At 39.5% G+C, this 15,825-nt stretch overlaps 1 protein-coding gene across 1 annotated transcript in view; it reads left to right on the top strand.

Moving 5' to 3' along the window:
* dnah1 (dynein, axonemal, heavy chain 1) overlaps positions 1-15,825 on the top strand; it is a 395,000-nt gene that overhangs the window by 270,979 nt on the left and 108,196 nt on the right. Inside the window, exons 54-55 of the mRNA XM_048606524.1 lie at positions 4,459-4,569; positions 8,985-9,170. Coding sequence (XP_048462481.1) covers positions 4,459-4,569; positions 8,985-9,170 — 297 coding nt within the window. The remainder of the gene's footprint in view (positions 1-4,458; positions 4,570-8,984; positions 9,171-15,825) is intronic.

Below are 15,825 nucleotides of genomic sequence, written 5' to 3'. Positions count from 1 at the left end.
ATTCTGCTCCACCATTGAATGAGATCATGGGTGATCTGATAATCCTCAAATTCACTTTCCTGCCTTTTCCCCAGTCAGTCTATTTCAACCTTGAATGGCACTATCTGCTAGCTTTCTGTGTTTCATGCACAAGTACCTCAAGTCCCTTTCCATGCAGCTCTCTGCAGCCTTTCTCCATTTAAATATTCTGTTCTTTTGTTCTCCTTTCCAAAATACACAAGTTGACACTTTCCCACATTACACTTGACTTGCCAACTTTTTGCCCATTCATTTACCCTATCAATATCTCTCTGTAAACTGTTCGTATCCCTCTCGCAACCTACCTAATCACCTGTTTTAAGTCATTAATATATATTGTAAACAATTGCAGTCTCAGCACTGATCCCTGTGGACCCCTGTAGTCCTAGGACGGCAACCTGAAAAAGAACACCTTATCCCCACACGCTGTTTCTTGCCCATGAACCAATTCTCTATGCATGCCAACATACTACCTCCAAAACTGTGGGCTCTGAACTTATGACTTACCTTTTTGTGAAGTCCATGTCAAATGTCTTCTGGAAGTCCAAATACAACATATCTACTGGTTCCCCTCTATCCACTCTGATTGTGATTTCCTCAAAAAACTCTAATAAGTTAGTCAGACACAGTTTCCCCTTTCATAAAGCTATGCTGACTCTGCTTGATTAGATTATGAATTTCAAATTTCTGCTATTACTTCCTTAATAATTGATTCCAATATTTTTCTAATAATAAATATTAGGCCAATTGGCCTATAGTTACCTGCTTTTTGCCTCCCTCTCTTTTTGAATAGGGGTGTCACATTAGCTGTTTCTAGTTCTCTGGTACCTCTCCAATGATTTTTGGAAAATTACAACTGATGCATCCATAATCTCTGTAGCTACCTCTTTTAGGATCCTATGATGCAAGCCATCAGGGCTGTGGCTCATCTGCCTTTAGCCCCATTAGTTTGTCCAATACACTGTACTACTGCTCTAGTGATGGTGATGGTACTTAATTCCTTCCCCGCATTCTTTCATAGTAATGGTATGTTCAAAGTATCTTCTACTGTAAAGACTAATGCAAAATATCTCTTTAACTCCTCTGCCAATTCTTTGTTCCTCAAAAAAATCTCCCCAGATTCATTTTCTAAAGAGTCTGTGTCCACTTTGACCTTTCTCTTCCTTTTTATATATTTAAAGAAGCTCTTATTGTCATTTTTTATATTCCTCAGTAGTTTGCCCTATAGTTTATTTTCTCTGTCTTCATTATTGTTTTTTTGCTCATTCTCAATTTATCCCAATCTTTACGGCTATCACTGACTTTTGCATCCTTATATGAATTTTCTTTCAACTTAATACTTTCCTTAACTTCCTTGAATAGCCATGGTTGCTTTATCCCTCTTTTAGAATCCTTCCTTCTTATTTTTGCTGAGAGTGAATTACTTCCTTAAATGCCTGCTACTGTTTGCTTACTGTCATTCCTGCTAATCTATCTGCTCACTTCACTTTGACTGACTCTATCCTTGTTTCATTGTAATTTCCTTTATTTAAGTTAAACACAGTTGTTTCCATGTTTCTCATGTGATCTGAATATTAAATTCTATCATGTTGTGATCACTACTTCGCAGGGGATCTTTTACTCAGAGGTAATTTATTAAACCTGCCCCATTATCCATTACCAGATCCAAAATAGCCTGATTCCTGGTTAGCTCCATGGAATATTGCTGTAGGAAACTAGCCCTAATGCACTCTATGAATTAACACAACAAAAGCAGAACTTGCTGGAAAACTCAGCAAACTCTGTGGACAGAAAGCAGTGCCTCTTCTTCAGAACTGAACCCAAAATGTTAACTCTCCTTTTTCTCCACAGCTGCTTCCAGAACTACTGAGTTTCCCAGCAATTTCTGTTTTTATTTCTAATCTCCAGCATCTGCAGTTTCATGTTTTTTGTTTAATGTCACTCTATGAATTAGTTGTCATAGTTACCTTTTCTAATTGAACTAACCCAATCAAAATGAAGATTAAAGTCACCCATAATTATTGCTGTATTCTTTTTGTATTGTCCTATAATTTGTTGATATATAGCCAGTCCTACAGAGTAGCTACTCTTTGGGGTTCTGTACAATACTTCTACCAATGTCTTCTTTCCCTTGCTTGTTTTATTTCTGCCCAAATACACTCTACAACATCCAAGCCTAGGTCATCCCTCACAACTGTCCTCATTTCATTTCTTATTAACAGTGCTACCCCACCACACCTTTTCCATCCCTCCTGTGTCTCCACAATGTCAAATATACCTGGGATGTCAAGTTCGCAGTTTTGATCTCCTTGTAACCATTTTCCGTAATAGCTATAAGATCATATTTATTTACTTCAATTTGCACCGTCGGTTTATTTAACGCATTCCAAATGCTTCGAGCATTAAGATAATAAGCCTTTAAGTTTGTTCTATTATTGTGTTTCCCTACATTTTTATGGTTCTTTGGTACAATATTACATTCACCCATTCTGTCCCTTCATTTTATTTTCTAGTGATAACCAACGCCATCATTAACCTGTAATCTTAATTCTTTCATTAGATTTTATCATTTTCTGTGCAACAGAACCTCCGCAAAATATTTAACTTAAAGTTCTACCCACCGTGCTTCGCCAAGACTCTGGTTCCAGCATGATTCAGGTGGAGCCTATCCCATTTGAATAGCTTCCTCCTTCCCTAGTACTGGTGCCAATGTCCCATGGATTCAAATAAAAACAGAAATTGCTGGAAAGGCTCAGCAGGCCTGGCAGCATCTGCAGAGAGAAAGCAGAGTCAATTTTTGTGACAACAAGGTGTAGAGCTGGATGAACACAGCAGGCCAAGCAGCATCATAGGAGCAGGAAGGCTGACATTTCGGGCCTAGACCCTTCATCAGAAATGCTGCTTGGCCTGCTGTGTTCATCCAGCTCTACACCTTGTTATCTCAGATTTTCCAGCATCTGCAGTTCCTACTATCTCTGATTCAATTTTTGTGACTCTTGATTTACAACATCTGCAGCTCTTTCAGTCTCACGAATTTGAACCCGTTTCTCTCACACCAATCTTTGAGCCACATGTTTACTTCTTTAATCTTGTAGATTCTTTGCCAATTAGTTTGTGATTTGAGTAGTAATCTGGAAATTTTTTTACCTTTTTGGTTCTGCTTTCTAATTTAGCCCCTAGCTATTCATATTCCCACAATTCCCACAGCTCCTACATCGACCATCATATCACCTTACCCTGCATCTCCATTTTATTTACTTAGTTCTTATTTTGTTTTTGAAACATTTCTTACTGGTCTTTTAGTTTTAATCTGTAAATGTTTCTCATATTTACCTTCACTCTGAAAGCAACCTATAATAGATGGTCAAATTAGCCGCTATTACCAATCAATAAACGTACAGTTTTCCTGTGATGTCACTCTTTGTTTTGTGCCGGGGCCCTGATCCTGTTAAAAAGACCTTATAAACTAGTTACCAAAAAGCACCTCTTCCCTTCTGCACCAAATTGCCATACTGCCTCCAAAGTCCCCGAAGTATATGCTCACTAGGCTGTTTCTCATTCTAGATGTGATGTCTTCAACCTGATTGTGCAAAGCTTACTGATCCTTGTAACTATGTCTCTGTAATGATTATAAGATTATACACATTAACTTTTTTGTGCTGTTAGCTAATTTATTCTGTCAAATGCTTCATGCATTCAAAATGCATTAATTTTACGTTTTTACCACTATTTTGACTTTTGATCTTATTCACTGCTATTTTTCTATTTTGTACGCTCTGTCCCTTCCTTTCCCACTCTGGATTCATTAACCAAATGGCTTCCCTGCAATAACGCCATATCCTGTTGCTTTGTAAGCCTACATTTCTCCTCTCCCAAACTCTCCTCCCTTCTAATTGGTTTAAAGCCCTGTGATTCGCAAGGAACCTGACCCACACTACCTTCCACTGCAGTACTGGTGCCAGTGCCCTATGAACTGAAGACCATCGCACCCACGTCAATTTGGTTGTACAGAACTTGAGTATTGCTTGAAAACATCACATTTGATCAAAGCATTTGTCTTGCACTCGTAGAACATTTCACAAATGTAAATTCAATGGGGAAACCAATACTTACACTGCATGAGAGGAGATTGCTGATTACTTGCCAGGTGGATTCTGATTGGTAGAGGCATTGTTATGCATTCAGTGTAAATGGTGGTTTACCCATTGAATTTGTATTCTCGCAAAATGGCTTGATGACTACAAGATGAAAAACTTCAACAAAATGTACATTTTTTCAGAAATACTCGAGATTTGTGGCTACTTCATTGTTCAGTAAAATTGCTCATTTCAACACTAAAGCATTCAACATAGATCAGTGACAGCTCATGCTGACACATTTCTAGGTTTAAATGCCATTCAGTGGAAGTTTACTGAATCTTTCCTTGCTTTTCTGCTTTAGCTTCTGCGCACTGCAGAGGATGTGGCTAAAATGCAGGAAGAGTTGGAATCCATGAGACCCCTTCTAGAAGAAGCAGCCCAAGATACTGTAACAACAATGGAAAAAATAAAGGTACAGTAAATTTAATATGTTGGGATATGCTGTAAAGTTGGATCAGAAATTTACTGTATTGCAAGAGAAAAGTATCCTATGCTGACATGGGGTTTTATTTCTAAAAAGGTTAATATGGGTGAATGCAAAATTGATAGGCTGCTAAAGGCCCATTGTTCTATTGATTTTGCCCCACAGCGTTATGGCTGAAGGATTATAATGAAACATTTCCCTGTAGCCATGTAATAATCCCCTAGGATAAGGAATAAGCACTAGAATAAACCCAGGGCCAATAAAGGAAGAATACCTAGAAAATTACCTTCAACCTCTGCAAGTAATTGAAACCAGCTGAGGAAACATATAGACCAACTGCTCTCCACAAAGTCATTTTCAATTGATGTGATCTTTAGCTTAATCAACAATTGATTTATAATCTTGATTGTATAAAGTCTTTTTGCTTGTTCTGTATTTCCAGAATTTTTTTCCTAACATTTGCAGTTTTGTTTAATTTTTAATCTGACTGGTGGTGTTACAGTTCCTATTACCAATTTTGCTCATAGCCTGACAGTACTGCTTTTGCAGTCAGCATAATAATGCATAATATTGACAAGACCATTGATTGCCAATGGGTAGTGTCAGACATATTCCACACCCTTAGCAGGGAGCCCTCTGTTTGAATAACAGTCAGCTCAAAACTCTGTTTGGACATTGCAATAAACCAGTATAATAGAGTTAAATGAATAGTTTGGTTACTGTTTGATGCAGTGTAAGTACTGTGCCTACCATCAGCAGAGTGAATATCATCTGTATAGCCTGCAATGAAATTAACATGGTTAACAGTTAAATAACTTAATATCAGGAATAAGAACATAAAAGATACAGTTGGTCCCACAGTAGGACCAAAATTGGGAGGAAAATGGAAGTTTCCATTTTCTTGTATCTCTTTGGTTTGATAATGATTTTCCTCTGATAAAAATATATATGTTATATAAAGTGACCAAAGTCCCACTGTCTCATTAGATAGAAAAAGCTGGTGGTGGTTCTAACCACCAAACCTCAGACAAGAGCCAAGGTTGAGAAGGCAGGACATCCATGGTAACCTCAGCGAGTCTGGAATTAAAGCTGCACTGTTGATATCACTCTGCATCAGAAACCAGCCATTCAGCCAACTGAGTTAACTAACCCCCAATATGTATATAGTGTCATAGCAATCACTATAAACAAAATACAAACCTATCCAAGACAACAAGGTGCAGAGCTGGATGAACACAGCAGGCCAATCCAGCTCGGCACCTTGTTGTCTCGGATTCTCCAGCATCTGCAGTTCCTACTATCTCTGATTCAATTTTAACCCCACTGCGAAGCCTCTTCTAAGGATGCCTAGCCTGAAGAAGTTACCCTCCTCCCTCCGGACAAACCTCAGGGGATCTCTCTCCCACTGCAACTCTCTCGTAATCTCTTCGGCCTTGAAACTGCTCGACCATGTCAATGCTGCTTGGCCTGCTGTGTTCATCCAGCTCTGCACCTTGTTGTCTCGGATTCTCCAGCATCTGCAGTTCCTACTATCTCTGATACAAACCTATCCATATCAGGAAATATTGGCCTGGATTTTCTGATGATCCGATAGTGGTTTCTACAGTGTTGGTGGGAGTTGTAAATTGGGACCCTGTGGAAGCCCAGACATAGCAGACTTCGTGGGAATTGCTCAGGGAAATTAAAGGTTCTGTTGCACAATTCCTCTGCACTTGGAACACTCCACAAGTATTTGTTTCAAATGGAGCATTTGGAGGGTTAACTGCAATTAAGTAGCTAATTACCCAGAAAAGGTTAGACAATTAAAGATGTGATGTAATTGTTAACCTGACTCTGTAAGTTACCATACACTACCACTCAACTACATCTCGCCAACTCCTTACATCCCTGAACCTAACACTGATACACACAGAACCCGACACTCCCACCTGTCCCCAGTATCGACATCCACATTCCCTCAGGATCTGATACTGCTTCTCCCCTCCATACCCCCCTTTCCCTTATTTAAGCTTCGCGCTTTTATTTTAATTATCTGAGCTTTGTGAACCTAATGGTTCTCCCGTTGCCTTCTCCATAGCAGTGCCTCAGCCAATCAGATTCAATGTGCCAACTAATCAGCACCCTAATCTCCTGCAGTATAATTTATATATTGCTTCAAATTTGGCATTTTCAGCAATACTTTCATTTAAGTACCACTTTTAACAAAGTAATATGTCTCAAACTGGGCCACATAAGAAAACTCTATAATAGTGATCAAAGCCAAATAATCAAATGAATATGCCTTAAGGATATTTGTAAATGAGGAGAGAAACGTGAATATGTTTAAAAATGGAATCGTTTACGCTTTGGCAGATGAATTCGTGGCTACCACTGTTGAGAGATTAAAACCTCGATGCGAAGAGTCAGAATCGGAGGACAAATTCCTTGGAGGATTGCAGAGAGCAAGGCTATGAAGAGATTACATTACAAAAATGAGGATTTTAAACTCTTGACGTTAGTGGACTAGGGGCAAGGGAGGTCAGCAAGTAAATAGGTTATGGACAAACAGAATTTGCTACATGTCAGAGTACCAGCAGCAGAGTTTTGGATGAAATTAAGTTGAAGGAGTGCGAAAGTTCTGATGTTGTCCAGGAAAACATTGAAAGGATCTAATCTGGAGGTAATGAGCTGAGGCAGATGTGGAGATGTTGAGATGCTCAACCCTTTTCAGAGATCAAGCCTCATTAACCTAGTGTCAAGATATTCTCTGCCCCAATTGGATACTCCAGTGCAACTCTCTGACTTTGAGCTTGCAGATTATCAGGCAGAGAAGTGGCCACACAAACTAGCAACAAGGTAATCTAGGGATTGCTGTGATCATGGAATTGGAGGAAAAATATGGAGCAGCAGCCTAGTCCCTCAAAAATAAGCTTTTACCTTAACTCAAAGGACCTCTGCTTACCGTATACCAAACTTTACATTTACTAATCAGCATCCTGCGTAGACATTCCGCTCACTACACACTTAAACTGGCTTTGGAGATTCAATGCAGGTCACAGGATTCTTATTTAAATGTATTCATGCCTGGCTAAAAGGGCCACAGACACCTTAAGACTAATGGAAAGATGGCAACAGGAGTATTATACATTTTCTATTCTTTCACAGAATGTAGGCATTGCTGGCAAGGCTGGGCAAGGATGATATGGTGGCTCAGTGTTATGCACTGCTGCCTCACAGTGCCAGGGACCTGGGTTCAATTCCAGCCTTAGGTGACTGTCTGTGTGGACTTTGCGTGTTCTCCCTGTATCTGTGTGAGTTTCTGTCCAGTGCTCCGGTTTCTTCCCAAAGTCCAAAGGTGTGCAGGTTAGGTGGACTGGCCATGCTAGGTTGTCTGTAGAGTGCAGGGATATGCAGGCTAGGTGGATTAGCCATGGTAAGTTTGGGGTTACAGGGACAGAAACATAAAAAAAGGGTGCAGGAATAGGCCACTCGGCCCTTCAAGCCTGCAACACCATTCAATACAATCATGGCTGATCATGTAATCTCAGTATCCCATTCCTGCCCTCTCCCCAAACCCCTTGATCCCTTTAGCTACAAGGGCCACATCCAGCTTTCTCTTGATTATATCTAATGTACTGGCCCCAACAGCTGCATGTGGTAGAGAATTCCACAGTTTCACAACTCTCTGAATGAAGAAATTCTTCTTCATCTCAGTCCTGAGTGGCTTACCCGTTATTCTTAGACAGTGGGCTGGGTATAAATGGGTCGCTTTCAGAAGGTTTGTGGAGACTTGGTGGGCTGATTGGCCTCTTTCCACATTGTAGGGATTCTGTGACTCTATCCCAATTGTCTTTGAGAAAGTGTGCTGAACTACCTTCTTGAACCACTGCAGTTTATGTATTGTAGGTACGCTCACAGCGTTGTTAGGAAGGAAGTTCTAGGATTTTAATGCAGCAGTGGTGATCCTGAGTTGCTTAACATGTAACAAAGAGGAAGGAGTTTCCAATGAGATTCATAGATTCACTGCAAAAGAATTCCAGATTCTTAAAGGAACCAAGCCCAACTAAACTCCTCAATGTAATGCACTTGGATGATAATCAATGAAAATGCCAACTGAATCTCAATAGTTCAACAATAGCAGATGTCTGTACCAAAATTGTGCTGTCAGTGCTGTTGTCTTCAAATTAAAACAGTATTCATATCAATGTGTCTGTATGATGATTAGTTAATTTTCAGCATTGTACAAAATAGTAGTTTAATGAGATTTGTTGCTTAGATTGCACACCATTGTTAGTTTGTTGAGAACTTTATTGACTTCTTTTGAAAGAAATGTCAAGTTGCAGCTAATGCCTATACTTACTGAAATTCTGAACCATGTAAAAGTTTGCTTGTGTGTTGTTGCTGATAGTCCTCTTGTGTTCTAGGTTGATACTGCTATTGCAGAAGAAACACGAAAGGCCGTCAGTGAAGAGGAGGCAAAGGCTTCAGCAAAGGCAAATATAGCCCAGTCAATTGCTGATGATGCTCAAAAAGACTTAGATGAGGCATTGCCTGCTTTGGATGCGGCTTTAGCCAGCCTGAAGTCCCTGAACAAAAATGATGTGACAGAGGTGAACCTCTTAGCACTTTTTCTTCCAGTTACTTCCAATATGCCCTATGTATTTTATGTAGCTTTTAGGAATCATGTATCTGGTCTTGTGAAGTTATTTGTTGCAATCGGAAAAGCCAGTTGATGAAGGATAGAAACGGAGCCAATCTTTATACGTTTTTACAGACATTTATTTACATTACAAACAAGATCATAATGCAATAACCACAGTTTCATATGTCTACTTCAAATTGCACATGTGAATCCCTATTTAATGCCCAATGCCTGCACACAATCAATATATAGTTAATATTAACATAGGAACATAGGAGCAGGAGTAAGCCATTCAACATTTCAGGTCTGCTCCACCATTCTAGATCATGTCTAATCAATGATATCGATACTATTTTCCCATGCTATCCCCATATTCCTTGATGTCATTCATATCTAGAAATGTTTCTAGAAATGACTGAGTTTTCGCAGCCCTCTTGGATAGAGAATTCCAAAGATTCAATTCTAAGTAGAGATTTCCCCTCATCACAGTTGGAAATGGCTGGCCCCTTATTCTGAGACTGTATCCCTTGGTTGTAGACTGCCCAAGCAAGAGAAAAATCCTTTCTGCATCTACAAATTCGTGGCATGCGTATGAGTTTTTTTTTGTAGAACAGTGTGTTGAGAACCCAACTAGAGAATCTGCTATTTTACATCTGGTATAACAAAATGAGAAAGGGCTAATTAATAGTCTTGTTAACATCCAGAGATGAAGTTTCGTGATTTCCAATCCTGCTGAGAAGAATTAAACCTACCCTAACCTGAGAAGTGTGTACCTTTTCAAAGTTGGCACATGAGAGTGGCCTATGATCAATTTGCATCGGACCAGCTGCTCCCCCAGTTTTCTGATCTCCTCCTTGTGCACTCCATGAGGTTGCACCTAATATTATTACCAAAGACTGAATTATCTGAGCCCTTTATGGATAGGCTCAAAGGCAGCCTGAGTGAGATAATGTGGAGTATTGAGACAAAAGATGTAAGAATAGAAGTCTGGGATAACAAGGTGTAGAGCTGGATGAACACAGCAGGCCAAGCAGCATCAGAGGATTAGGAAGGCTGATGAAGTCCGACACCTTTGTGTCAGATCCAGATTTCCAAAGGGCAGCCATCAGTATTGGTGGAGAGCGTGGCCTCTGCAGTGAGAAAAAAATTAAGGCAATCAAGTTGCCAATTGAAATCTATTTGAAAGTGCATAGAAACAAAAGCTTTGGAACTTTGGTAGATATATAAAGGCGATAAACAAGTGGGAGTTTAGTGCTGCATGCATTCAGCGGCTAATGAATAAGCCACTGTGTCTTGGCCAAGAGGGTGGAGAAGCTGGGCAGAGGGTATCACTAGCAGGAGTGGCACAGGGTAGGGGGTGGGAAAGCTGGCTAGAAATTGGTGCTTGGATGAATTAGATGGGATGGAAGTTACCAAAAATAGAAATAAACCTGAGGATTGTGAAGATTTTGGCACAGAGCACAGAAACTGATATAAAAAGAGAGCAGTAGAATATGAAAGTAAACTAGTCAAAAGCTTGAAAAGGAACTATGAAAGCTTCTATGGGTATGTACAAAAGAAACATTAACTAAGACAAATGTGAGTTCATTACAGGTAGAGTCAAAGGAATTTGAAATAAGAATGGGAAATTAAAGGAAATCAGTATCAGTAAGAAGGATATGCTGCAGAAATTAATGGGACTGAAGTATAAGTCCCCAGGACTTGATATTCTACATCTCAGACCAATATTCCCTGTAAGCTATGTGCATATGCAACGCACCAGGAAAGCAAAATGCACATATACCCCATGATTGCCTGCACACTGGACAGCAACATCCAAATCCCCAGATGTCAAAGCAACCCATTCCTGATGGATATGTACAGACAACCCATGAATCCTTGGATCCTCCTTGTGCCAGAACAAAGCCCAGACCTCCTGAACTCATTATTTGGCCACAGCTTCCAGCTCCAGACAAATTGTAAAAACTGGTGATCATCAAAGCAGGCTCTGGAAAGGGAACAAAGACCGATCACAACATCTCCAGTCAGGGATTCTTAATAAAAAGCTGTAGGAACAGGGTTGCAGAATACGGGGAGTTTACAGTCTTCTCAGCAGTGACAAGGAGGATCAGGCATGAGGTTAGGGAAAAAGGCGGCTATTCCAGAAGGAATTAACATATGTCACAAGTAACAAGTTACATTTCTCTTTCATATTTCAAAGCTTTGTTTTCTTGATAAGTTTAGAATATGTTCAAAAGAAAAGCATACGTGTCTTCAAAAATAAAATACTGAGCACAAATCCTGTTCAAAAGGGAATGGCTTTCCGAGGTTTTCAAAACCAAAATACCATCTTCAGCACAGAGACAGAACATAAAAATTGGTGAGATTATCATGAAATGAATGATCCTGAAATGGTGAAATTCCAATTGATAATGTCACACTCGTAATAAAGATGAATGCTCCATGCTTTCTGAGTAGGGTATTGATGATCATGTAGCAAAGTACACAGCAATTACTGACAGCTAGCTCAGCAAGAATTACCCTTTGAATTTGTAGACCATATTGGATTCGTTGTACAGTGACAATTTCTGGATGTATTGTGCAAATTGCATATCTTATGTTGATAGTTTTTCAAAAGTAATGATAAATTATGAGAGCAGGGAAGTTAGTTTCGAGCTTTATAGGACTATGGTTAGGCCACAGCTGAAGTACTGTATGCAGTTCTGCTGTCCGCACTATAGGAAGGATGTGATTGCACTGGAGGGGATGCAAAGGAGATTCACCAAGATGTTGCCTGGGATGGAGCACTTTAGCTATGTAGAGAGGCTGGATAAGCTTGGGTTGTTTTCTTTGAAGTAGAGAAGGTTTTAGGGAAGACCTGTTAGAGTGGTATGAGATTGCAAGAGGCATGGATAGAGTGAATACAAAACAGTTACTCCTCTTATTCGAAGATCAATAATAAGTGGCATAATTTTAAGTGAAAGGTAGATGGTTTAGAGAGGATTTGAGGAAAAAATATTTCACAAAGAAAGCGATGGGAATCTGGAATGTTTTGCCTAGGATAATCGTTAAGGCAGGAACCCTCACAACCCTTAAAAACTACTTAGATGAGCACTTGAAATGAAATAACCTGGTGCTAGAAGGTTGAACGGTGTAGATTTAGTGTAGCTTTTGCAGTACAGACTTGATGGGCCGAAAGGTCTTTTCTGTACTGATTTTGAAAGCAGATAACGTTCATTACAATTCTGCCCTAGATGTTAACATTCAAAAGCAGTTGTAAGATTAACCAATTAGAATTCATACTGTCTTCCCAAGAAAGCAGGCCAGGTATGAGTCTCATACTAGGAAGAAGGATAGCGCATGACTGGCAATATTTTCTTCATTCATCACCATTCATTTTGCCTAACCTTGTACCCTTTGATGAAAGGCCAAAGAGTTATGGATCTCAGTATTGTCAACATTCATTGTTTTACTTTGGTGTGTATGGCTTCACTCCTCTTGAGCAAAGGCTTATTATTTAATGTTGAGCTATGAGAAGAGGCCATAGGATTGATATCATGACATTAATGTCAGTGCTGCTTGCAATTCTTCCTCCTGGTAACTTGATTCTGTTTTGCAAATTGTGAAGAATGATGCTTTTTTAAACAATGAAGATCCGATTAGGCCACTATTGGAATACTGCATGTAATTCTGGTCTCCCTGCTATAGGAAGGATGTTGTGAAACTTGAAAGGGTTCAGAAAAGATTTACAAGAATGTTGCCAGGGTTGGAGTGTTTGAGCTATAGGGAGATGCTGAAGAGACTGGGGCTTTTTTCCCTGGAGCATTAGAGGCTGAGGGGTGACCTTGTGGAGGTTTGTAAAATCATGAGGGGCATGGATAGGGTAAATAGACAAGATCTTTTCCTCGGGGTGGGGGAGTCCAAAAGAGGGCATAGGAAACCAAAAGAGCTTTAAGGTGAGAGAGGAAAGATTTGAAAGGGACCTAAGGGGTAAGTTTTTCACGCAGAGGGTAGTGTGTGTATACAATGAGCTGCCAGAGGAAGTACTGGAGGCTGCTACAATTACAACATTTAAAAGGCATCTGGATGGGTACATGAATAGGAAGGGTTTAGAGGGGTATGGGCCAAATGGGACTAGATTTATTCAGGATATCTGGTCAGCATAGATGAGTTGGACTGAAGGGTCTGTTTCCGTGCTGTATATCTCTGTGATTCTATGTAATGTATCTACAATATACGATTTCTTACCGTTATCCATTAAATTTGACAAACTCTTCCTCAACCCTCATCAAATTGAAGTAGTATGTATGCCATGAACAACAAATCTGAGACCTAAGATTGTGGGAGATTTGTAGTGAAGAATGTTGCTGCTTACATTTCTAACATGGAAAGGTTAGGTGCTTTTCTCATAAGTTTTAATGTTTTATGGTATTATTAAAGCCTAAATAGACACATTTAGATTTACTGCATGAAAAAGATACAAAAATGTCTATGTGAAAGCAGCACACAATACAACTTTTACCTTCTTATGTATCTTTTGAGTATGCCTTTCTCTGTCATCCTCTTCTGGAGATTTAGCCTGCTAAAATTACTCAGCTCTAATTATTAATGTGTCTCCCTGCAGTTGCACATTTGCAAATTCTAACCAAGTTTCTTATCTGTTTGACACAGTGTATTCAACTTTTAGTGTATTGTAAGATCTTTTGGTGGACATGAAGAATCATGTTCATCATAAAGCACAGTTTCTCACATTAATTTTACAATAACAGAAAAACAACAGTCAATGCAATCATGATAGAATCACTGATATTTGGAACACCCTTTTGAGTATGTATTTATTTTATTAAATATATTTACTGATAAGGTATGAGAAGTCTTATTGCTATGGTTCATAGCAATTACTCAATTTGTGGCATTTATTCATATCATTCAAGTTATTCATTGCTCAGCATTCGAATGACACGTGGTTTAGATGTTAATGTTTTATTACATAGATCTTGGATTTAATTCCAGTCTGGACAGATGGAATGAAAGTCATCCCTGTCTGTTTGTTGAAAATACTCCAACAAATGCAGTTTGGGAAGGAGATCCAGGATTTTGACCCAGTGACACTGGAGGAACAGCGATTTCCAAGTCATCTCAGTTTTGTGCAGGCATAGATCCTGTTATGAAACAACCATTAAATGCAGTCTTATTCAACGTATTCTCAAGACAGCCAGTGTGCAGACTGGAAAAATGTGATTTTAGAAGAGTTGGGCTTTAAGCTGCAGTTGAAGTAAATTATTAATGTGGAATGGGTCAACTCTATTTTGCATTTAACTGCTGTTCATAATATCAACACTGAAATTTCAAAACATTCCATTTCCCAACACTGACATCCTTCATCTTGATGAAAGCACCAATTAAAATTGAAGAGAAAATGCTGGAAATGCTCAACAGGACAAGCAGCATCACTGGAGAGAAACAGAATTTTTCAGACTCACCCAGAGCAGATAGAAGAGTGGGCAAAGAAATTTAACTGGGCAGTGAGCAAAAAGACAGTTTCCTGATGGTGGGTTAAACTTCTTTATTACATTCTCAGAATTTTTCAGGTGGGTCAGGTTTCCCAACCTTTGTTTTACATTTATTAGCATGTCATACTTATTAACATCCCAGATAGCTGGAATTAAGTTCAGGGGCACAATTATGTTAGCCAAAAGGGAGAAACATGTCTGTTCACAAATTGGATAGAGATATAAGGCATGGGACTGGCGGGGTAGATTGCTTTCTCCAACTCCATTGAGTACAAAATCTTCAGTTACTCAGTGCCTTCCAGTTTCTTTGCACAAAAGCTTAGAGTTAAGGATGAAGACTTCTCCATGTTAATCAGTTCATGATAAATTTCAGTCATATATAGCCCAGCTTGTCGATATGAAGCACATGCAGCATGAGTTCAGGGTGAATCCTGACCAGGCTAACAAGACTGCACAAGCAAGGCAACTACACTGGCTGACACCAACAAACCTGACCATGGCAAGCAAGAGGACCTGAACTCAAAGGGAACTCAACTCAAAAGGTCATTTTCTGTAGGTGTGTCTTTTTCCATGCAAGGTTTTAGTGAAAAACTATCATATGTACAGAGTATGTTCTTCTGGTTGTGCTGAAAGGTCATTGTGCTGATGGTTTACAAGCCTGCTAAGTGTTGTAGCTTCTGTAATGATTTAAGTGTGAATCCTGGCAGAGGTTGAGGGTGTGTGAATAGTGCTATGTTTGTAGCTGCAAACAATTGACAGACATTGATTGCACTTGAGCTGTCTCTTGGAAATACCTGGTACCCAACCTTCTCTAATTCAGCTGTTAGCAATAGCAAACTTACAATGTTAATTGTCACTCATAGGAGCACTAAGCATTGAGTAAATAATGGTGTATATAACCTGGGAGAGTATGGCAGATCATTCATCCTGTTGTGTTACTGAAGGCAGGTTCTCTTGAGCCACCCACAGGCACTGTCTTCTACAGACATGTTTGTGCAGGCTGCCTTCATAATTTAAGATAGCCTTTTGTTAACTTCCTGAGGAAAAGGAACTTCCCTTCTCTAATGGATCTCCTTAGGAGAAAATCTAGGGGGGCATAACTAGGGGATGGTGCCACTTTTTGCCTGGTCT

Source organism: Rhincodon typus, chromosome 16 (genome assembly GCF_021869965.1).
Source record: "Rhincodon typus isolate 14 chromosome 16, sRhiTyp1.1, whole genome shotgun sequence".
In the NCBI taxonomy this organism is placed as follows: Eukaryota; Metazoa; Chordata; class Chondrichthyes; order Orectolobiformes; family Rhincodontidae; genus Rhincodon; species Rhincodon typus.
This window is presented reverse-complemented; position numbering and strand designations above follow the sequence as displayed.